The 23,005-nt window shown below is 48.4% G+C and overlaps 1 protein-coding gene across 1 annotated transcript; it reads left to right on the forward strand.

The window, feature by feature from the left end:
* Positions 1 to 1,004: 1,004 nt before the first annotated feature.
* On the forward strand, positions 1,005 to 5,880 carry Neu4 (neuraminidase 4). Its single transcript, XM_006989577.4, has 4 exons — positions 1,005 to 1,155; positions 2,688 to 2,919; positions 3,019 to 3,274; positions 4,234 to 5,880. Exons 2-4 carry the CDS (start codon positions 2,719 to 2,721, stop codon positions 5,211 to 5,213), a joined length of 1,437 nt encoding a protein of 478 aa, XP_006989639.1. The 5' UTR covers positions 1,005 to 1,155; positions 2,688 to 2,718; the 3' UTR covers positions 5,214 to 5,880.
* The last annotated feature ends 17,125 nt before the right edge of the window (positions 5,881 to 23,005 follow it).

Genomic DNA, 23,005 nt, shown 5'->3' on the forward strand with positions numbered 1-23,005 from the left:
TTGAACTTGCTGATATCCAGACAGACTTCTGCCTCTGCCTCTTGAGTGCTAGGATTAAAGGTGTGTGTCACCACTGCCTGACCTCTGTGGCTAAATCCGTGGCTAGCTCTGTGCTCTGATATTTAGGCAAGCTTTATTTCTGAGATTAGAAATATTACCACACATCTTGGCTCCATCTTCCATGGGACAACAGGTGTGTGCCACCATACCTGTGTAAAAGACCTAAGTTATTTATAGATACACATAACCAAATCAAAGTGAAACAAAAAAAGTAATAATTAAAAAAAATTAAGATTAAATATCCTAAAAAGGGACTCTGATTTCCCTGGTATCAAGCTACAAGTTGAAACATGGGGTGGCCTGTGAAGGTATGAGGCAGAGATGTGGGCTGGCTTTGGTGCTCTGGGGTAGCAGCTTGCCCAGGTCAAGCTATAACAGGAAGTCTGCAGCTATCTCAGCCAGAGCTGAGGGCTTCAATTTCCTGTCTGTGATTCTTCACCCGAGAAAGACTTTGTTTGGGATGGCACGCGTCTGTGCTGAAACACAGCTTTCCTGGACAATCCCTGGAACTTACTGAATGGGCCACATGGGCAGCTGGTATGGGGGAGGTCTGGCTTCTGCTTTTCCCTGGGACTGTGAGGCTCCATGGAAACCCAGAGCTGGCTCAGGAAAGGGTGCCTCTAACGGATGATGGCCTTGTCCCCTTTGTAAGCCTCAGTTTTCCTTAGGTACAATGGGTGTGACCTGATGGCCTTTGGAGCCTCTCTGGGTCCTGTCGTGTTTCCAGGCTGCGGAATGGGCCCAGGCTCCCAGCTTCTGCAGGCTGTATTCACAGTTCCTGTGGTCCTAGGCTTTGGGAAGCCATCCAAACATCGAGAAAATGTCTCTCTTGTGCCTGTTCAGCCTGAAGGGACACGTGGCTCCTTGCACCTGCTTCTACTTGGGCACAATCGCCCTTTGAGTGCAGAGCTGGGGGGCTTCCAGGAGACGGGAAGCTGCTCAGTAGCCCCAGAGTTAGTAGTGGGTGAGCAGAACAGCGCACATCACGGAGCTTGTGGCCCGGACTGAGGTTGGTAGACTCAGAGGACCTAAGGCGTGGAACTAGTGGCGGTCAGCACAGTCCTCCGTGGTCTGTGGAGCCTGCTACTGCTTTATGTGAGTGACTGTCCTCTACTTCTCCATCCTGCGAAGTCATGCTAGGTCCCTCCTGAGGCTTGAGCTTTGTCCAGGGCCCATGCTAGCATTCTGCTCTCTTTACTTCCCCTCAGTGCTCTGTGTTAGTTACTTCTGTATGGCTTATGGTAGGCTGGTCAGGAGTGGCTGTGTGGGCTGTGTGTGTCTGGCTCTAGTCTGGCCTGGGGTGCCTGGTGGTGAGCTGTTTGGCTGGTGGTGGCGGTCTGGTCTAGATGGCTGTGGGCTCTGGACTGTTCATGTCCTGCAGGTAATGCAGGCCCTGCCTTCCCATCGACCCCTACATCAGCTATATACACTTACCTTCTGGTCTGCCATTGCGCAATATGGATAGTGAGTGGTCCCTGGCAGGCTCAGTTCATGCCCTCAACCTACCCCTCATTTGGTCTTTCTTTGAGAGGCCAAGTGGGAAGAAACATGCTCTGGGATTATCTGGCCACTCTTCTGTGACTTCGGTTCCATGGAAGTGTTTCTCCCAGCTGTCCCTCAGTCCAGGGCCCCACAGATGGGGATGCAGGGGTGGAGGTCCAGACAAGAAGGGGTAAGCTGCTCATAGGCAGTGCTGATCACACAGAGACTGTAAGCTGCCTGATCCTTGGCTTGTGGGTGAGGTTAAGAAGTGGCTGCATGCCGGGCGGTGGTGGCCCACGCCTTTAATCCCAGCACTCGGGAGGCAGAGCCAGGCGGATCTCTGTGAGTTCGAGGCCAGCCTGGGCTACAGAGTGAGTTCCAGGAAAGGTGCAAAGCTACACAGAGAAACCCTGTCTCCTGGCCCTGGATTGCTGTCCACCCGCTCCCCCGCTTTCTCAGCCTCACATTGACCCTGCTCTGACAGGGAGGAACCAATTTAATCAAGCCAGGACCTCTCCGGTCTCTTGGCTGTCCCTTTGCTGCCTTTGATCAGCCCGGAGCCTGGCTCTCTCTGGTGCATGTGAGAGCCACTTGGTACATATGCTGCAGGTGAAGACAGCTTTGCTGTTCTTCTCCAGACCACGGGGCAGCCCAGGGGTCCACTGGGTGCATCCCCTGTGTCTGAAGCTATTTTTCTGTGGAGACTTCTGGACCTCCCTTCTGATTCCGTGTGGGTAGGTTCCAGTGTTCCTCTGCTGTGTGGAGTACCTTCTCTGGTCCCACACACCATAATTGTGGACAACGAGCCCCCCCACTTTTTTTTGTCCGATTTTGTCCACTTGCCTGTACTCTTATTGGCGAGTTCTGTGATGATATGCATGCAAGAGACACCAGCTGCCAGGATGTGGGGTCTCTCTGCCCAGATCCCCAGCATGCCAGCACCGGCTAGCCTGGCAAAGGAGCAGCTTGGAGAGGATGGAGGGGCAAGTTTCTACAGAGATTTGGGGTGCAGTGGCTGTGAGGGGGCGTGCTGATGGGTTGTGAGACAACTGAGGTGAGGGAGATGGAAAGTGTCATCGGGATGGGCAGGCGGGTGTGGGGTTGGCTTTGGGCCATGTAACCTTGTGGAGCTTCCTCTCCAACAGACTCTAGGTGCCCTGCTCCTACCTGAAGGGCATGGGGGCCCCGCGTGTTCCCAGAAGGACGGTGCTCTTCCAGCAGGAGAGGACAGGCCTGACCTACCGTGTGCCTGCACTGCTCTGCGTGCCTCCCCGTCCTACCCTGCTGGCCTTCGCGGAACAGCGACTTAGCCCCGATGACTCCCATGCCCACCGCCTGGTGCTGCGGAGGGGCACACTGGCCCGGGGCTCAGTGCGGGTGAGTGCTAGGTGCAGAGCGGAAACTCAAGGGCAGCTCTGCTGACACCCCTCAAGGTCAGGCTCCGGATGTCATGACCAGCTGCCTCTTTTCCCTCAGTGGGGCACCCTGAGTGTGCTGGAGACTGCGGTGCTGGAGGAGCACAGGTCTATGAACCCTTGCCCGGTGCTGGACGAACACTCTGGTACCATCTTCCTCTTCTTCATTGCGGTGCTGGGCCACACGCCGGAGGCCGTGCAGATCGCCACTGGCAAGAACGCCGCTCGCCTCTGTTGTGTGACCAGCCGTGACGCCGGCCTTACCTGGGGCAGTGTGCGAGACCTGACCGAGGAGGCCATTGGTACAGCATTGCAGGGTAGGTGACGCCTGCCTGGTGTGGGATGGGGCTCGTGGTGTGGGGTGCAGGAACAGAGTGGGTAGGGACAGGACAGGGCAAGAGGGGCGCGGACTCAAGTGGGATTGGGCTCGTCCCTCGCATAGGTCCGGCAACCGCTTGGAAATCTTCATTCCGCCTCTCCTATCCCCAGCTTCTTGCCCCACATCCTCCACAAGCAGTGACTTCCTGTCTTCAGGACTGTCTGGCGTTTCCCAAGCACCTTCAGTGCCAGGCCCATGGGTGCTGGCAGGGCTGGCGACTTAAGCCCACAAGGGGCTGTCCTCGTCTTGGTCTGTAGAGAAGAGGGTTAAGTCTCTTATTTCCAAACGTTTCCGCTTCCTTTCCCATTTTGCCTCTTCCTCCTCCGGCCCCGGTCTGTGGGCCCCACGCTTTTTTTTTCCCTCTCACCTCTGCAGTCCCCACTCCACAGGGGCTGACCTACTGATCGGCTGCTCTCACCACCCTGACCCCTGCTGATAGGCAGTGGCCCTAGGGGCTACAGGATACGGCCCATGAGTGCTGCATAGAGGGATGTGGTGGCTTCTGGGAGGTGGACCAAGAAACAGGGCTCATCCTAAAACCTCATCCAAGGTCCTCTCCACTGCTCTTCTGTAGCAAGTGCCCCAGAGGTTGAGCGCTCTGTTGGAGATCATTAAAACCTCTGTTGGCCAATGGCTGGGGAGTGGCTCAATGGTAGACCACTTATTTGGCCTGGTTTCTGTGCTTTGCACCCCACGACGAAAAGCAGAACACGTGACCAAGGGGCTGGAGAGATGACTCAGAAGTGAAGACTTGAACAGCTCTTGAAGAGAACTGGAGTTCAGTTCCCTGCACCTGGATTGGGTGGCTCACAACTTCCAGTCCGGGTGCATTCTGGGTCCAGTATAGGGAGGCAGTCAGCTGAACTAACCCAAGGTTCTGGCTCCCTCTCTCTCTAGACTGGGCCACCTTTGCTGTGGGTCCAGGCCATGGAGTTCAGCTACACTCAGGTCGCCTGCTTGTTCCTGCTTACACCTATCATGTGGACCGTCGGGAGTGTTTTGGCAGGATCTGCTGGACCAGTCCCCACTCCTTGGCTTTCTATAGCGATGACCATGGCATCTCCTGGCACTGTGGAGGCCTTGTGCCCAACCTGCGCTCTGGAGAGTGCCAATTGGCTGCAGTGGACGGAGACTTCCTCTACTGCAACGCCCGGAGCCCCCTGGGCAATCGTGTGCAGGCCCTGAGTGCTGACGAGGGCACCTCCTTCCTACCAGGCGAGCTGGTGCCTACGCTGGCTGAAACTGCCCGTGGCTGCCAGGGTAGCATTGTGGGCTTCCCAGCTCCACCCTCCAGCAGGCCTCAGGATGACCGGTGGCCAGTGGTTCTTGGGAATATCCCACCTTCCCCATGCTTCCATCTCAGAGTGCAGGAGTCTTCAGGTCAAGGTGCTGGGGGTCCTGTTGAAGGCTGGGTTCCCAGAGGGTCATTCTGCTCCCCACAGTCCTGGGGTCCAGAGAATCTTGGCCTAGAACCTGGGACAGGTGGAGAGAAGACAGCCTGGACCCCAGAACTCCCTAAGTCCTCTGCTTCCCTGCTTCAGAGTCCCACGTGGCTACTGTATTCCCACCCATCAGGGCGTAGATCTCGGCTCCACATGGGAATCTACCTGAGCCGGTCCCCCTTGGACCCCCACAGCTGGACAGAGCCCTGGGTGATCTATGAGGGCCCCAGTGGCTACTCTGACCTAGCGTTCCTTGGGCCTATGCCCGGGGCATCCCTGGCCTTTGCCTGTTTGTTTGAGAGCGGGACCAGGGCCTCCTACGAAGACATCTCTTTTTGCTTGTTCTCATTGGGTGATGTCCTGGAGAATGTGCCCTCGGGCCTAGAGGTCCGCAGTCTCAGGGACAAGCCTCAAGGGCATTGCTGGCCCTCTTGATGGCCCGATCCTCTGGCAGGCACCTGGGAAGGAAGGGTAGAGTGTATAGAGGAGGCTAGGGGCAGGTCAGCCTGACCCTGGGATGGACAGAGTCTCCTCACTGCTTCTGGAGGATGAGTCACTGGGGGGGCTGGCTGCTTTCTGAGTATGAGTGAGAAATAAAGGGATTGTGCTGTGTCTGTTTCTTCCCACACCAAAGCCTTGGGTCCCAGCGCTCTAGTTCACCACCTTGATTACCACACACATTTCCCACCTTCACCCTACACAGTTCCCACATCCCGGGGGTGGCTGGCAGGGGTGAAGACAACAGGAACAGTGGACATCACGGCCCCTCTTTCCACTACCCGCTGTGTGCCAGCCCAATTAATCCGAAGTTTGCTGATGACTGAGGTCTGGTCACTTTCTGAACTGCCAGCAGGAGAAGCAGGCTGGGGAGGCAGCCTCCCCAGCTGGTGGGGACAGAGCTTGATTTGAGGAAGGGTTACTTCCTAGGCCTGCTCCAAGTGCCCACTTCTTCACCCTTCTCTGGAGAGGGCTCTTGCTCTATCAGAGCTGCTCCCTCAGGGAAGCCAGTTTGTTCTCTCTCTCTCTCTCTCTCTCTCTCTCTCTCTCTCTCTCTCTCTCTCTCTCTCTCTCTCTCTCTCTCTCTCTCTCTCTCTCTCTCTCTCTCTCTCTCTCTCTCTCTCTCTCTCTTTCTCTCCCTCCCTCCCTCCCTCCCTCCCTTCCTTTCTTTTTCTTTTCTTTTTTTCCCCCTTGAAACAGGGTCTCTCTACATAGCCCTGGCTGTCCTGGAACTCAATCTGTAGACCAGGCTGGCCTTGAACTCAGAGATCTGCCTGCCTCTGCCCCCCTAGCGCTGGGATTAAAGGCGTGCACCATTACCCAGTACCCTTTTGTATTTCTTATTAAAGTCCTAATTTCTGATCATAAAAACAGTCCGTGGGGGCTGGGAAGATGGCTCATTCAATAAAGCATTTGCCAATGAATCATGGGCATCTATGTTTTATCTCTAGCATCATGTAAAAAGCCTGGTTTCGTGGCACACTTATAATCTTAGTACTGGAGAGGTAGAGATCAGTAAATCCCAAGACTCCCTGGACAGACTGCTTAACCTAACTGGCATGCTCCAGGTCTCAGTGAGAGCCTCTGTCTTAAAATACAAAGTGATGGCTTCTGAAGAATGTCTCAAAGTTGATCTCTGACCTCTAGAAGTATATAAGACACATCCATGCATGCACACTTCTCTACAAAATTAAAAAAAAAAAAAACTAACAGGTATATGGCCATTTCAGAAAACTGGAAAATAGAGAAAAGCTGTACATTTTTGTTTTGTTTTTCAAGACAGGGTTTCTCTGTGTGGCACCCCAGAGGTAGGGAGCGAGGATGTGCTGAGAGTGTCTAGGCTTAGGGCAGGGTCCTGTTTTAGTTTGTGCTCACTGTTAGTAGCCCTGTGCCATGTGCCACAGGCTGGGCAAGCTTTAAAGGAAGGGGGGTGACACTGGCCCACAGTTCTGCTGGGGGTCATGGTTGAGCAGCCATATCTGATGGTGGCTGTCTTGATGGCAGATCCCGAGGGAGTTGAAGGTATGGCATGGTGAGAGGCAGTGTGCGTGTGTGTGAGTGTGTGTGTGTGTGTTGTGTTCCCTGGTCTTATTTATTTACTTAGAGGATGGAGAAACGGCTTAGCTGTTGGGAGCACTTATTGCTCTTGTAGAGTCCTGGGTTTGGGTCTCAGCACCCACATGGCAGCTCACAACCACCCATAAGTCCAGTTTCAGGGGATCCAACTTCCTCTTCTGGCTTCCATGGGTACTACATCCAAGTGGTAAAAGACACACACACAAGCAAGACAGCCATACTCATAAAAAAATCTTCAAAATTTATTATTATTATGATGATGATGATGATGATAATGACGTGTTTGGGGTGGTATATGCACACGTGCATACCCCAGAATGCATGTAGAGCCATAGGACCACTTTGTGGCCACTTTTATGTGGGTTCCAGGAACTGAACTCAGACTGCCAAGTCTGTGTCACCCGCTGAGCCTTCTCACGGTCTTACCAGACCCCTCTCTATATTCTGATTGAGTCCCTTACAGTGTAGAGAGGATACACCTGTTCCTACAGAAGGCCTCTCCTCCTGCCTTCCCACCTCCCCCAACTCTGGCCTATCACCACCGCTCAGGGCATTTGATGGCTCTTGTATGGGGCAAGCTACGCCTTGAGATAGTGCTTCCTCTCCTTAGCACAAGGCTTCCCTGGCGCTGCATGTTCTGTGAGTATCCTGGGTGGTGTGTAGTTTTCTAGCTCCTGGGATCACCAGCTCCAGTGTGACATAGACATGATGTCTAGGTAGGCAGAATAATGCCCCCCTGAAGACAGCCTGCCCTGACCTCAGAACCTGTGAAATGTGATCTTGAAGACCAAACGATTTTCTGAAAGCTCAAGGGAAGATGAGGATCATGTTGGTGATCTAAATGGATCCAGAGTCATCACAGGGCTCTGATAAAAGGGGCAGGCGGACAAAGAACAGGGGACTTGGAGCTGGGTTTGAAGATAGGGGAGGAGCTGAGCGCTACCCCCGCCCCCACCCCCAAGTCTGCGGAAGGAGCCATCCCTGTTGATACCTTAGTGTTAGCCCATGGGACCCGTGTCAGGCTTCCGGTGTTCAAATGTGGAGTAAGTCTGTTGTCTGGAACACAACTGTGTTTCTGACTTGTGAAGCAGTGGCCATGAGACATGCTTTTTCTTTTGGGCCAGCAACTGGCTCCCAAATCATGACACGAGACGTCTTACTAGTTACAGATGCTTGGCCTTATCTTAGCTCTTGTTTTAATCTGTTTCTTCTCATCTATGTCTTGCCTTAGGGCTTTTTCCCTTTCTTTCTATACATCTTCTTCGCTGTCTATGTCTGGCTGGCGGCTGCCTGCCTTCTGGCCCTGGGCATGTCCCTCTCTTTCTCCTCTCTCTTCTTTCTCTTCTTCTCTCCCAAGCCTAGATTTTTCCTCCTATTTATTCTCTCTGCCTGACAGCCTGGCCTATCCTTAACCTGCCTAGCTATTGGTTGTTCAGATTTTTATTAGACCAATCAGGTGCTTTAGGCAGGCAAGGTGAAACAGCAACACATCTTTTCATACTTAAGCAAATGCAGCAAAAATAAATGTAACATATCTTTACATCATGAACAAAGGCAGCAGAAATAAATGTAATACACTTGTACATAGTTAATGTTCTGCAGCATGAACAAATGTAACACACCTTTACATGGTTAAAATAATATTCCACAACATACAGTTGCAGGTAGACAGAAATAAATCATCACTGTCTGTTTTCAGCACAAGGTGCATTTAGACCTCTTCATGAATCACAGATGAGGAGGCACTGTTCCCATGTCTTCCCTAGTTAGAAGCTGGTGCCTGTTTGCCTGGGCGCTGTTTAGTTTATCTTAGGGTTAAAAAGTTACGGATGGTCTGCCCATGGGTCAGGAAAGGGGAGGGGCTTTGGAGCCTCAGAAGGATGGAGAATTTAGGGTGGGGACTGTGTTAGACAAGCAGGAAAGATTGTATCTCTTTGAAGAACTTAGCAATGAGAAATTCAACGGGCAAGGAAATGCTGTTGGAGAAATATGAAACAATACCACTGTTTTGTGCCAAATCAGCATGTCGGCCATTTCTTTTTTTATAGCCACCTGACTTATCAAGATTATAAAATTAACTGCTTCACTTTTACTACTGAGTCTCCAGTAGTGTTATTATAAAGTGAGGACTATTGTTTCTCATACCAGCACCCAGCCCTGCTCCTGTCTCTGGGTCTCCGACGTCTCCCTGGACGAGTCTCATCTCTCTATGACTGTCATTTCACAGCTCTGTGCTTCAGGCAGGTCGGTTCCTCTGGCTGGCTGGCATGGTCTCTGCTCCTTGGGTCCCTCCCCATCCTTTTATCTGTATCTCTATGTCTCCATCTTTATATATATATATATGTATATATATATATATTTGCTTCTGTATTTCTCTTTTTTTTACATGTCTGAATAGTTCTGTTCTGTTATTTTGCCTATTTCTGGGGTAAGAGCTGTCTGGAGGCTTCCCATGTGCTGTGCCTGACATGTTTCATTACATTTAATAAACAAAAAAGCCCTGGTAAGTGGGTATCTTTTCCATGTTTAAGAAGACAGAGTTTCAGGCTTTTTTTTTTTTTTTTTTTTTGTCTGAGACAGGCTTCCTCTGTGTAACCCTGGCTTCCCTGGAACTCACTCATGCTGGTCTTGAACTCAGAGATTGGATTGCCTCTGTCTCCCAAGGGCTGGGATTAAAGGTGTGTGCCACCACTGCCTGGCTGAGTTTGAGTTGTTTAGACCGGACATTCTGGGGATGATCAGTGAGAGACGGCTACCCTGCAGATTTTCCTCAAAATTAGTAAGATACACACAATATTTGTGCAAATGGGCTGCACGTTGCTGAGCTGTGCACTGAAAATGGCCACCAGTGCCCCTTCGTGACTGTCACAAAATGTGAGAGAAAGCCGACTTAAAGGGGAAGACTTGTGTTGAACCATGGTTTCACGCTTTGGCCCAAAGACAGCTGGCTCCATTGTCTTTAGGCCTGTGGCAAGGCAAAGCACTATGGTGGGAGGGATGGCAGAGGAAAGCTGTGCCCACGATGGCAGCCACCAAGGAGAGAGACTGTAGGACTGCGGCCTTGTAGGGCACACCCCCATGACCCACGTCTTCCGACCGTGTCCCAGCAACTAGATTATGAATCCATTGATAAGGCCAGGTCCCCAAGATCCAGTCACTTCCCAGAGTCCATCTCTAAGCATGGCAATGGGCATGTGGTTAGGCACATCAGTGCTGGGGAACATTTTATATGCAAACCATGGCAGATGGACGGTGGTAAACTTTATGTGTATCTTACCACAATAAAAAATTATGGGAGAGCTTGCATAGTGTAGTGTTCTATAGTATACATTCTATATATACTACATTCTATAGTCTAGACACACTGTAATTGTTCAGCATGTCCTCATCCTCATTCAAGGGTGTTCAGAATGTTTTTAGTGTTTCTTCTTCAAAAGTCCCGGAACTTGGAGCCTTACAAATAGATGTACATTTCTGTAGGTCAGATCCCCAAATGTCAGATAGCTAAGCAGAGATCTCTAGAATTTTAACCGGTAGTTCTTTCTTGAAAGGAATAGCCAGATACAGCTTTTGAAGAATAGGCGAGAAGATTTATGTTACGTGACTTTTTCTGGGAGATGTGAAAAGTCTCTATTTGCCCCAGCGAGGGCATCAGGGACAGACTGCAGAAATGTTCCTATCCCAGCATATCTTGTTGAACAAACTATATTTTTGTCATTACTTACTGGTACATAGATGAGGGGTTACTTATAGACACCTTGGTGAATCAAAGGCAGCGGCATCATTGAAAAGCCTACTCCAGGGGCTGGAGAGATGGCTCAGTGGTTAAGAACACTGGCTGCTCTTTTAGAGGACCCTGGTTTGATTCCCAGAACTCACAGAGGCTGACAACAATCTAACTCCAGTTCTCTAGGGTCCTCTGGCATTCTCAGGCACTGCACGAATGTGGTGCAGAGACATACGCGCAGCCCAAAATGAGTTTAAAAAAAGAAAGAAAAGAAAAGCTTACCCCGGCATGGGTGACAACTCATGAATGCTGCACCCCTGAGATCTCTGCATGGCCTAGCTCAGGGAGTCTTCATTACTGCTCATATAACCTTGGTAAGGGGCTTTGCTGGGTCTCTCTGTGAACCTGTAGCTAGCCTGGCTGGTCAGCAAGTCCCTAGGATCTTCCGGTCTGTATTTCCCCAGCACTGGGGTTACATATGCATACCCCTGTTCTGGCTTTTGTGTGGGTGTTGGAAGCACAAACCCTTTTCCCCATGTTTATGCAGCAAACAAGAACTTCACCTCTTGAGATATTTCTCTAGCCCCAAGGCTTGTGCGTTGTTTTGAATTCAGGTAGATCTGCCTGCCTCTGCATCAAAAGAGCTGGGACTGAAGGCATGTGCCACCACACACTGCATTCCTAAATGGCTGGGACTGAAGGCATGTGCCACCACACACTGCACTTTCTACGGGGTAATGCTTTCATTCAGAGCAAATACCTAAACAGCAATTTGCTTAATCGAACACGTTTCCTTGCCAAACATCCCCCATGGTTTCCCTCCGTGCTGTATGCAGACTCCTGAGAAAATGTGAGAGCACTTCATAGCTATTTCAGTTGCTTGTCTTGTTGCTGTGACAGAAATACCCCGATAAAAGCAAATTAAGGGTTTTATTTTGATTTGTATTTTGAGGACACACAACATTGTGGAGAGGCAGTCACAGCCGCAGGGCCACGAAGCAGCTGATCACATTGCATCAGCATTAGAGAGCAGAAGGAACACATGCTTGTTCTCAGCTTGCTTCGTCCTTTTCATTCAGTCCAGGACTGAAGCCCATGGGTTGATGCTGCCCACAGCTAATGTGGGTCTTCCCACTTCAATTAACCCAGTCTAGATAATGGCTCACAGATGTGGCCAGAGGCTCATCGCCTGGGTAATTCTAGATCCTGTCAGGTTGACAATAATGATCACAATAGCAGCAGATGTCACAAAACAGTGGTCTTAACTGTCCTTCAATCCCTGCTACATCTTCTTTGCTGGAAGACCCAATTCTGTTAGATTCCACACAGTGGAAATGTTCCTGTACTGTGTGGGGTTGGGGGTGTCCTTACTAGGTGGTGCCCTCAAAATTTTTTAAAAAAAGTCTCTGTGAGTTTGAGGCCAGCCTGGTCTACAGAGTTCCAGGATAGCCAGGACTGTTTCACCAAAAAAAAAAAAAAAAAAAAAAAAAAAAAAAAAAAAAAGTAAAAAAGAAAGAAAAGAAAATCCAAATAAGGACAAAACTTTAGATGAATGGGAGAAGAGGAGTTTTCTTCATTTTGCTTCAAACTTGGAGCCATTGTCAAAAATTATGTGGAGGCTGGGGTGGAGAGTGGAGGTCCTGCAGGACAGAGCCCAGGCAGAGGGGGGGTAGGAGGAACTGGTAGGTCTCTTCCAGGATGTCTAGGAAGAACAGGGGTCTTCACTGGTATTGATGAAAAGCAGAAAGGGCTTTGACCTGAGGATAGAAGTACCAGGTACAAAGCCCAAGATGACCTGGTAGGAAAGCCTCCCAGGATGACCAATTAACTTCACAGAACCTATCCCCTGGTCTAGGATGGTGGCTGGAGCAAAAGGCAAGAGCTTTCACTGAGAGGTAGATGGTTTGATCCCCTGGGCCCCACCATCTTCTTTGGGTGTAGTCAAGGGAGTGGCTGTGGTCACTTGATGTTGCCTGTGACTTTGAGTCAAATAAACCAAAAGAAAAACCACAGCTGATCATCACATTGTATTAAACCACCGGAACCCAAAAAGCTGGGAAGTCTGAAAGTCAACCAGGGAGCTAGATCATGAGAAAGAAGCCACAAAAGAGGCCATTTAGAGACTGTGGAAAGAAAATAACCATCAACTTGAGAGTCATGAAAAAATACCCTTCAAGAACAAAGGCAAAAGCTCATGCCTGTAAAGCCTAGAACTCATGGAGGTTGAAGTAAAAGGATCCAAGGGTCAAGGCTAGCCTGGCTACATAGTCAACATCTATCTTAAAAATAAATCAAGAGCACTTGGGAGGCAGAGACAGGTGGATCTCTGTGAGTTTGAGGCCAGCCTGGTCTACAGAGCAAGATCCAGGACAGGCACCAAACTACACAGAGAAACCCTGTCTCGAAAAACCAAATAAAATAAAATAGAATTTAAAAAGAAAAAAATCAAGAAAAAAAGAGTTATATTTTCAAGTAAACAAAAAATGAACTGGAATTTTAGAAATCAATCAGAACAAAGAGCCGTGAGGGGAAGTAGGCACCAAACAGAAGGCAGGTGTCTTCAGGGCTTCCTATGTCCAAAAAAGCTGACAGCTCTAATGTGTATAAGCTATTGATGTGACTTATTATGTTAGCTAGAGCATATGCAGAGGAAGGGTGCTTGATCCCCATACTGACAGGTGACAAACGGAAAGAAAAAAAGATCAGCTTAAAACATACAAGGAGTGGGAAGTTACATACAGGACGAGGAAGGCAGAAAGGGAGAGACAGAAGGCAAAAACATCAGTTCCGGCCCAAACATCTCCAAACGACACTAAACACAGACCGACCAACATTCTAACGAAAAGACAAATTGGCTATGCTGGCAAAACCAGAAGCAGACACCAAAGACCTGAACAGCCACATGCCATCAACAGCGGAGGTAGGCAGACACACGGAACAAGAGAGGCTGGCAGGCGGGGAGGAGACTATGAGAGGCACTTGGACATTTTCACAAGAGTGGGTGTGCAGGAAGAGACCGTTGCCAATGGAAAAGGAAGCATTCAAAAGACAGTCACGGCAGCTGCCAATTCGTATTCTGTTAATGTTGGGCTCTGAAAGTGTATCAGTTCACAGGAACAAACAGGCAGATAGATTCTCGGTTATGACTGAAACTCAGTCACTGACAGGGCAAGCAGACCAGAGGAAAGTCAGTTAAGAAGGGTGCACAGCCAGGCCAAATCAAGTAAGCAAGTACAGCCAGTGGGCTCTGTTCCTCGTGCAAAGGGGTCTTGTGTCTCGCTCTGAGTGGTCAGAGCTTAGGTCTTACATTAATTTTTAAATTTGTTTTTTGTTTTTTTGAGACAGGCTCTGTTTGTGTAGCAGCTCTGGCTCTCCTGGATCTCACTCTGTAGACCAGGTTGGCCTCAATTCACAGAGATTCACCTGCCTCTGCCTCTGGAGTGCAGGGATTAAAGGCTTGGTGGGTCTCACATTCTTAGGCAAGTGGTGTAGTTGATAAGCAGAATGCAACCTTGAGCATGTATTTTGATTTTAAAGAAAATGCTGACTTGGGAATGGTTTTTGTCAAACGGTGTTTTTTTTTTTTTTTACAATTTCCTTTTAAAATGATGCTTTTCTTGTCTTATTTACCCTTTGATAGAAAAGACATTGTATTTCTGTTACATTTCTCACAGGAATGAGAGAGGGCTTGCCAGAGATCTGTAGACTGCTGAAGATTATATATATATAATTTATATTTATATATACTACAAGCAACTTTATACAATAAACTTGACAATTCACATAAAAATAGGTAATATTTGGAAAGTAATGAATTTCTAAAACTGGAACAAGATGAAGTAGAGGCTGGATGTGGTGGTATACACCCATAATCCCAACACTTGGGAGATTTGAAGTAGTGGGATTATGAATTCAAGCCCAACTATGTGCTTAGACTTGCCATGATACTGTCTTAGTTAGGGTTTCTATTGCTGTGAAGAGACACCGTGACCTTGGCAACTCTTATAAGAAAAACATTTAATTGGGGTGGCTTGCTTACAGTTTCAGAGGTTCAGTCCATTATCATCATGGCGGGGAGCACAGCAGCGTGCTGGCTACATCTTGATTAGAAGGCAACAGGAAGTGGACTGTGACACAGGGGAGTATCCTGAGCATAGGGAACCTCAAAGCCCACCCCCACGGTGACACACTTCCTCCAACAAGGCCACACCCACTCCAACAAAGCCACACCTCCTAATAGTGCCACTCCCTATGAGATTATGGGGGCCAATTACATTCAAACTACCACAGATACAGAACACTGACCCTGAAGAAACCTGTGTACTGTGGGGTACTCCTCTCTGGACCCTGGATTAGGCACAGACCACACCCAAACACCAGTCTCCAAGCAAAAACCAAATGTAGAGATCCTTTATTAAGCAAGGCAAAGAGACGAGGTGGCTGACTCTGAACTGGGCAGAAACAGCAGCAAACAGCTGTGCAAGTGTTAATTTTAAGAAGGAAAAAGGGGCCGGGCGGTGGTGGCGCACGCCTTTAATCCCAGCACCCGGGAGGCAGAGCCAGGCGGATCTCTGTGAGTTCGAGGCCAGCCTGAGCTACCAAGTGAGCTCCAGGAAAGGCGCAAAGCTACACAGAGAAACGCTGTCTCGAAAAACCGGAAAAAAAAAAAAAAAAAAAAAAGAGGGAAAACGGGGAGGTCTGTAATGAGTCCTTCTCTGTCCTGTCACCCGGCTCCCCAGTGACACGGAGAATTCTTGTTAATTATGAAAACTCGGCCTTAGCTTAGGCCTGTCTCACTAGCTCTGATAATTAAATTAACCAATATTTTTTTTTGTATTAATCTACATTCTACCACATGGCTTTTACCTCTCTCCCATTTTGTGTGTCCATCTTGTTCCTCCATGGCATCTTTCACGCCTAGATTCTTCTCGTACTTCCTCTTTCTCTGCCCAGAAGTCCCACCTAACCTCTTTCTGCCTAGCTATTGCTGTTCAGCTCTTTATTAAACCAATCACAGCAATATATCTTTGCACAAATATCCCACAACAGAGGTCTGTGTTAGAATGAGCTAGGATGTGTTGATAAGTTCTGATTCTGTATTTTAATTAGGACAGTCAAAACAATGAATTTTGATTGCTGGACTTTGATGTCTTGATAGTTGGACCTTGGGGATCAGTCTAAGGAATGAGTCAGTGGCTGAATAAAGGAATAGACCTTGGTGGATAGCTTCAGGAATGCAATCTAAGAGTTTAGCAAGGGAGAAAGGTAAAAGGTGAAACCTGCTGGTGCCATATGCCATGCTCTAGCCTGCGAGAGCCCTTCAGACCTCACCGGATTTCAGAGGATGTGGGGCCTTGGGAACTCTTCGTCGTTTCTGGAAGGAGTGTGGAGTCACATGGGAAGAGATCCCACAGTTTCTTAGAAAAAAACAAAACAAAACATTCTTTTCCATATAATCCAGCCATTATGCTCCTCGGTATCTTCCTAAAGTTGTTGAAAACTTGTGTCCACACCAAAACCTAAACATGGTGTTAATAGCAGCTTTATTCACAATTGATGAACCTTGGAGACAACTGCTAACCCTAACCTAAACACTAAAAAGAAGAGCATTATTTCAGTTGTCCTCCAGGCCAGATGTGGCCATTGGCCGCTTGAGCCCCCAGTGGATGTGACTACCTGTGTGAGGTCTCGGAAGATTGGGCCCTTGGGTGTTCCTTCATCGAAGAGAGGAAGGGGATCCAAGGCTCTGCCCCTTCCTGAGAATATACACTTAACAGTTTCTGGGGAGAGAGAATTAGAAGGCAGTTTTTCTCTGAAAATATATCAGCAGTTAACTGCTTCTGGGCCCTGCCCCTCTCTGGGGAGATTGTCTGTCTGTCTGCCCGTCCGTCCGTCTATCCATCCATCCATCCATCTTTTTATCTATCTATCTATCTATCTATCTATCTATCTATCTATCTATCTATCTATCTATCTATCTATCTATCTATCATCTATTAATCAATCTATCTCTCTGCAAATAAACATATTATAATGCAGTTAATGATTGACAGGGGAGTGACTTATAAAGCCATACTCCTCCCTGAGGCTATATAAACTGCTAACTTGCTGAGAAAGACATTTTATTCAGTGGTGTAGTTGTTTATAAGTTTCCCGTGCTCTTGTAAATAAGCTCTCATCCATTCTGTAAGAACTTTAAAGTCAGCTAGGCGGTGGCGGCACATGCTTTTAATCCCAGCATTCAGAAAGCAGAGGCAGGTGGATCAGGTGAGTTCAAGGAGAGCCTGGTCTACAGAGAAAATTCTAGGACAGCCAGGGCTACACAGAGAAACCCTATCTCGAAAAACAAATGAGCAAACAAACAAGTAAAACCACTACAGTCACTTGTTCACCAAACTAGACTTGAGGGAAATAGTTTTCTCTGTTGTGGGGCCCTATCTGGGGTGAGAAGATACTTGTTTGTTTTCCCAGGAAAAGTTCACAGAGTAGCTATCAAGCTGTGAAAAGGCAGTGAAGAAATTCAAATGCTCATTGCTAGGAAAGACCATATGAAAAGTCTCTTACTGTGTGATTGCATCCACGGGGCTTTCTAGAGAAGGCAAAGCCAAGGAGTGCAGGGGTCAGGGTTTGAGTGAAGGTAGGTGTGTGTGCGCGCGCGTGTGCGCGTGTGCATATGCAGAACTCAGAATGTGACTGTGGAAAATCTTGGGTGTCTTCTATGATCTGATCTCCAGGTCCTTTGTGTCTTGAACAAAGAACTTACTAAGACACAGAAATGCAGTAGCTAAATATAGTGTTTGTTTGTTTTTTTTCATTAGAGAAGGAAGTATAGGTATCTTCCACAGAGTGGGAATGGGCTTGAGCAAGCCAGAGACTCAAGAACTGTTTTCAGGTCCAGGTGTGTGGATTATTTGCCTTAGTGATTAACTCCAAGTCACCAATAATGCACTGGTGTCATATTAAGGAAAGAAATTGGAGTACTTCCCCTTGGAGTCATTTAACCAAGACAGATCCAGATTAGAACTCTCTACTTTATGTTCCCTGTGTTTTCCATCCTTTGTGTGTTTGTTGTGTGATCTGAACCTGTGTCTTGTGACTCTGTCCCTGTGTCTGTGTCTTCTGTTCAGTGTGTGTTGTGGCTGTCTGTGTCTGTGAGTGGTGTCTGTCTGTTATATGAGCTCTCTCTCTCTCTCTCTCTCTCTCTCTCTCTCTCTCTCTCTCTCTCTCTCTCTCTGTGTGTGTTTGTGTGTGTGTGTGTGTGTGTCTGTCTGTCCCTAACAAGGGATTTTGCACTGTCTTTATTGAACAGCATAAAAAGCATCATACAGGGGAGAGAATGGGATACTTGACAGAAATCATTAACACAGTTTTACAAGGGATTAAGACACTGGCTCTAACTGATCTCAACTGACCCAGATGACAAGCACCATTGTCAAACAAAACCCATAAATGAATGCTTTCAACCTTTGTGATAGATTGCAGACTATTGCTGTACTCACTGCTTCCAGCAAATGATACACATGCATTATCTGGGGCAGGGCATGGAAGAGTAACTTAAGATTTTGGCTATGCATTGCTTAAGATATAAAAGTTGATTACATGGAAAATCCAAGGCATGTAAGGTTGACTGTTACATTGTTCTCTTAAAGGCAGGTTAAACAAACAGGGTGAGTGCAGGATGGCAGTCTTGGGTCTTAAGTACTTCAAGGTGTATTAACTCTGGCTGTGAGGTCCAGGAAAGTTCCAGTCTCTTAGAATGTCAGAGATATTTTTAGAATATTGCATTACCACATCCAGGGGTTTTATTTTATTAAGATTTATTTATTATGTATACAGTGTTCTGTTTGTAAGTCTGCCTGCAAGCCAGAAGGGGGCACCTGGTCTCATTATGGATGGCTGTGAACCACCAAATGGTTGCTGGGAATTGAACTCAGGACCTCTGAAAGAGCAGCCAGTGCTCTTAATCATTGAGCCATCTCTCCAGCTCGGGGTTTTATATTTTAGTTTTGGAACAGAACAAACAGGATGGGGTCCCTTAAAGTGGTGATTTTTAAAAGATTATTTTATTTTTATTTTTGATTTGTATTTTTTTTTTTTTGTAGGTTGTAGGTGACTGATCTTTCTTGTGAGGATTTTGCACACTCCCTGGGGAGGTGGGAGCTCTGGAACAGTCCAAGGGATGGTCTTTCTTGGTTGCTGAATCTTGGAGTTAATCTTTTTATGACCCACAGCTGTGTGCATCTGACCTTGCCTTCCTGCTTCCAGAGGACTTTTAGGGCGGTGAAAATACGTGATAGGGCTCTGTAAAGGCAGGGCATGTCACTACACACCTGCCAAAGCCCACTGCAGTGCCACCAACAACAGAGCCCCCACGGAAGCGGCGCTCTGTGAGACCATGTGTGAGTGTGGATTTGCAGTAGCAGCAAACGCTGTCCCTAAATCTGTTAAATGTAGGGACTCTGTACTTCGCTGTCTGTACATAGGAGGAATACATAGGAGCTTTCTACTTTCTGCACACTCAAAACAATTTTAAAAAATGAAGTCTTTCCATTAAAAATGTGTCACAAGAAAGCTGTAAAATTAAGAAAAGAAAGTAGATGATTTTTTGCATGTCCTTGAGCATATTTGCATAATCTTGAGTCATCCCCACGGCTCACAAACTTGAAAATGTGAACAGCCACAGGGTTGCCTCGGCTCTCGGGGAGTGGGGGGGGGGGCGGGGGTGTGCCTGCCCTATGGCTCCTGTCTGACCTTCAAGAGCCTGTCAATACCAGGAAGAGCTCAGGACCTGATCCCTGTTCCATCTAGTTTACTTGGGACTTGACCAGGCTAGGTGGTTATGTGGTCAGGGTGTGGTACCCAGCTGTGGGTCACACACAGCCCAGGCGCTGCTGGGAAGGTGTTTTTTTTTTTTTTTTTTTTAACACATATACACACATGCACACACACACACACACACACACAGAAAGAGAGAGAGAGAGAGAGAGAGAGAGAGAGAGAGAGAAGAGGTGGGGGAGAAGGAAGATTGGAGGTACCTGCAGAAGCTAGAGGCTTTAGATCCCGCTGGAGTTGGAGTTGTAGTTATGGACAGTCACGAGCTGCCTGATGTGGGTGCTGGGAACCAAATTTAGGTCCCTCTGAAAGAGTAGTACCTGCTCTTAACCACTGAGCTGTCACTGGGATTCATTTTCAGATGAGATTAATGACTGCGGTGGCAGACTGAGAGACACCGTGGACGGTGTAGCGTGTGAACTTTGCCGCAGCTGTGCAAGTCTTGAGTGGAGGAGCTTCCCTCCAGAAGGGATACATTCTGAGCACTGGCTTCACCTTGTCCCCACATCTGGTGGCCTGCTGCCTGTCCTGGTCACAAGAGCCCTAAAAGTCTCTCCTTCTAGGTCCTGTAGATCCTGTTACCCTGGCAAGCTCTGACTGCTAAGGATAACCCTCTTGGGGCCTCAGTTTCCCCCTACTTCGTTGAGGGGTGCCAATCCTCACATGCTCACAGATGGGGAATCCTTCCCTTTCGCTTAGCTCAGGCAGCTTCTGGGATTAGGCAGAAAGCCACATCTTCCTGCCAGCACTTTGGGCTCAGGAACTGCCCTTCCAGACAAGAAAAAGATCCTTGTTATAAAAATGAATTCTGTCCTCATTAAGTATGAACTTGTCATCCCCGCCCCCCCCAGGTCCTGGTGGCCACCGTTTGACTTGCCATCTCCGACTTTCACTCCTCGTGTGAGCAGAGTCACAGTTTGCCTTTCACGCAGACAGCTTGCTTCCCCAAGTACACTGTCGTTATGATTCATTCATGGTGTAGCGCATGTCAGAGTTTCCTTCTCTCTCAAGGCTAATGTTCCATTGTGCGGGTGGACCATATCTGGTTCATTCACTTCTTCCCTGATGGACATATGGGCTGCTTCTACCTCTTCACTCTCATGAACGAAGCTCCTGTGAATGTGGAACACAAGCATTCCTTTATTTATTATTTATTTATTTATTTATTTATTTATTTATTTATTTATTTATTTATTTATTTATTTATTTTATTAATGGTTGAAGAACATTCTGCCCGTGTAATGATTTGGTTCTGGAGTTTTGAGATTAAAAAAAACCCTCAAAACAGCTATAGATTGTATGACCATGTGGTGGGCAGGTCAGTAGTGTACTAATGTCTACCAGGTATCCCTGGGTGCTTGCTACCTGGTAGCAGTCCCCTCTGGCCACACCCTGGGGTCAGGTTTCTGGAGGTTGGACAAATGCAGGGGATCCTGTTAGTGAGAAGGGGAGGCTGACCAGGTCAGAGACCCTAAGGTCTCTCCAATGGCTGGAGAGATGGCTCAGCAGTTAATGATGTTCACTGCTCTTGCAGAGGACCAAGGTTCAGTTCCTAGCCCTCACACCAGGTGGCTCACATCTGCCTGAAACTCTAGTTCCAAGGGATCAAATGTTCTCTCTCCTCCACAGACACTTACATACCAATGATGCCCATAATCTGTGGAAACACACACACACACATACACACACACACACACACACACACACTTTTACAAAATATTAAGCACCAAGTGTGGTGGTGCACATCTTTAATCCCAGGACTCTGGAAGCAGAGGTAGCCAGATCTCTGAGTTTCAGGCCACCCAGGGCTAGTGAGACCCTGTCTCAAACAAAACAAACTTTGAATCTGTTCAAGAAGGGAAGCGAGGTGTGCCCTGAGCGGCCCCAGTGATTGGGAGTGATGTCGCTGAGCCTTGATGGATTGATTGTCCCCGAAGGAATTCCACATCTTGAATCCTTAAAAAATCCAGAGCTCCCCTAACGCAAAGGGGCCCCACCCACACCGGTCCAGTCCACTGACCTTGTATGGCTGAGACCACCAGGGCTCAGCCTCTAGTGCTCACACGGGGTCTAGGGGCCAGTCCTGCCTTCTAGAGGCTAGGCTTCTGGCAGATTCCTGTTGATTCTGCCTCCTCCATCCAATAGGGCCAGACCCTAATTGAATCAGCAGCCTCTGTCCACCTCTGCAACCAGTTAGGGAGGGCATCAGCACCTGAGAGGCGGGGAGCGGAGAGAAAAGCGAAGAAACCCTTTGGGTGGGGCTCAGCGTGGGTAGATAGCTTGGACACCTGGGTCCTGCTCCCCCCGGGTCAACTCTGATTTGTGGTAGAGAAGCCAGCCACATCAAGAGCCCGCTTGAGGCTGCAGCCTCGGTGAGAGGTTAGGGACAGCGCAGTGGGAGGGGGTAGGCGCAGGGTCTCAGCCAGGCGGTGACACATGTGCCGGGGCAGAGCGAGGAGACGGAAAAAATGAGTGCGGGGAGGTGCAGCGGCTGCTTTACGGGAAAGCGGATGTGAAGTGCTGACAGGTCCCTGCTGTTCTCAGTTCTTATCTGAACCGGGGCTGCCACCACCGGATGGCCTGGCCCAGAAGCGCCTTGCAGCCCAGAGCCGGGCGGGAGGTTCAGAGAACCGTTGAGTGAACGACCACTTCCTCCCGCCCGCTGTGCCTCCTCCTCCTCCTCCTCTTCTCCCTCCCTCCTTTTTTTTTTGAATACTCCTTCCTACTCTCCATCCCTTCTATATTCTTTTAACTCATAACGATGTTCTTCTTTTAACTCGTAACGATGTTCTTGTAACAACACATTCAAGGTGTATTTATCAGATTTCAATTCTGGTCTTTTTTGCTGCCCACCTGGTTCCCTTGTCTTTCGGCACAACTCTGACTTGGTTGTCTACAGACACAGTGAGTTGCTGGCCATCCCTATTGCACTTTGTGCTGAGTCTGATCAAATTGTTGAGCCTGCTGATGGGGACCAGAGGACCTGGGCCAGTTCAGATCCCTGTGGCTGGGTGTGTGTAGCTTTGGCTCAGCACTGACAGCCCTGTGCCCCCCCCCCCCCCGCCCCTTCCTCACAGGGAGCAGACGGACAAAGGTGAATGCTATAAGCTTGGGGGAATGATGAGTAAAATTTAATGCTCTTTCAGTGTTTAAGGCGTGTGTGGATGTGGGTGTGTGAACACAGGCATGTATGCAACATGCATATGAACATGTGACCTGCATATGGCAAACACATTCATGCACAACTGTACACACATGTGCATAAACAGATGATATACACATAACACATGCATGGACATGCACATTGTATACGCACCCACGTATAAGCAGGCAAAGGTGAATGTGCACCACACATTTTGGTGAACTGATGACTACGTCTCCTGCCAACTTTTCCATGACAGTCTGGATTTTCTCCTTCTCAGACTTCCAGATCTCCGTTTAGCTTGTATTTGGATCTTGGTGTGATGGTATGGATGTTTTACCGTACCAGTTTGCGTACGGGATTTCTCACCACCTCCAGGCTTTTGCCTTCCACTTTGGGAGCCCGACGTGTCCATCTTAATTTGAATTGTTCCTTGACTGAGGCTCTTGCATA

Source organism: Peromyscus maniculatus, chromosome 13, assembly GCF_049852395.1.
Source record: "Peromyscus maniculatus bairdii isolate BWxNUB_F1_BW_parent chromosome 13, HU_Pman_BW_mat_3.1, whole genome shotgun sequence".
NCBI lineage: Eukaryota > Metazoa > Chordata > Mammalia > Rodentia > Cricetidae > Peromyscus > Peromyscus maniculatus.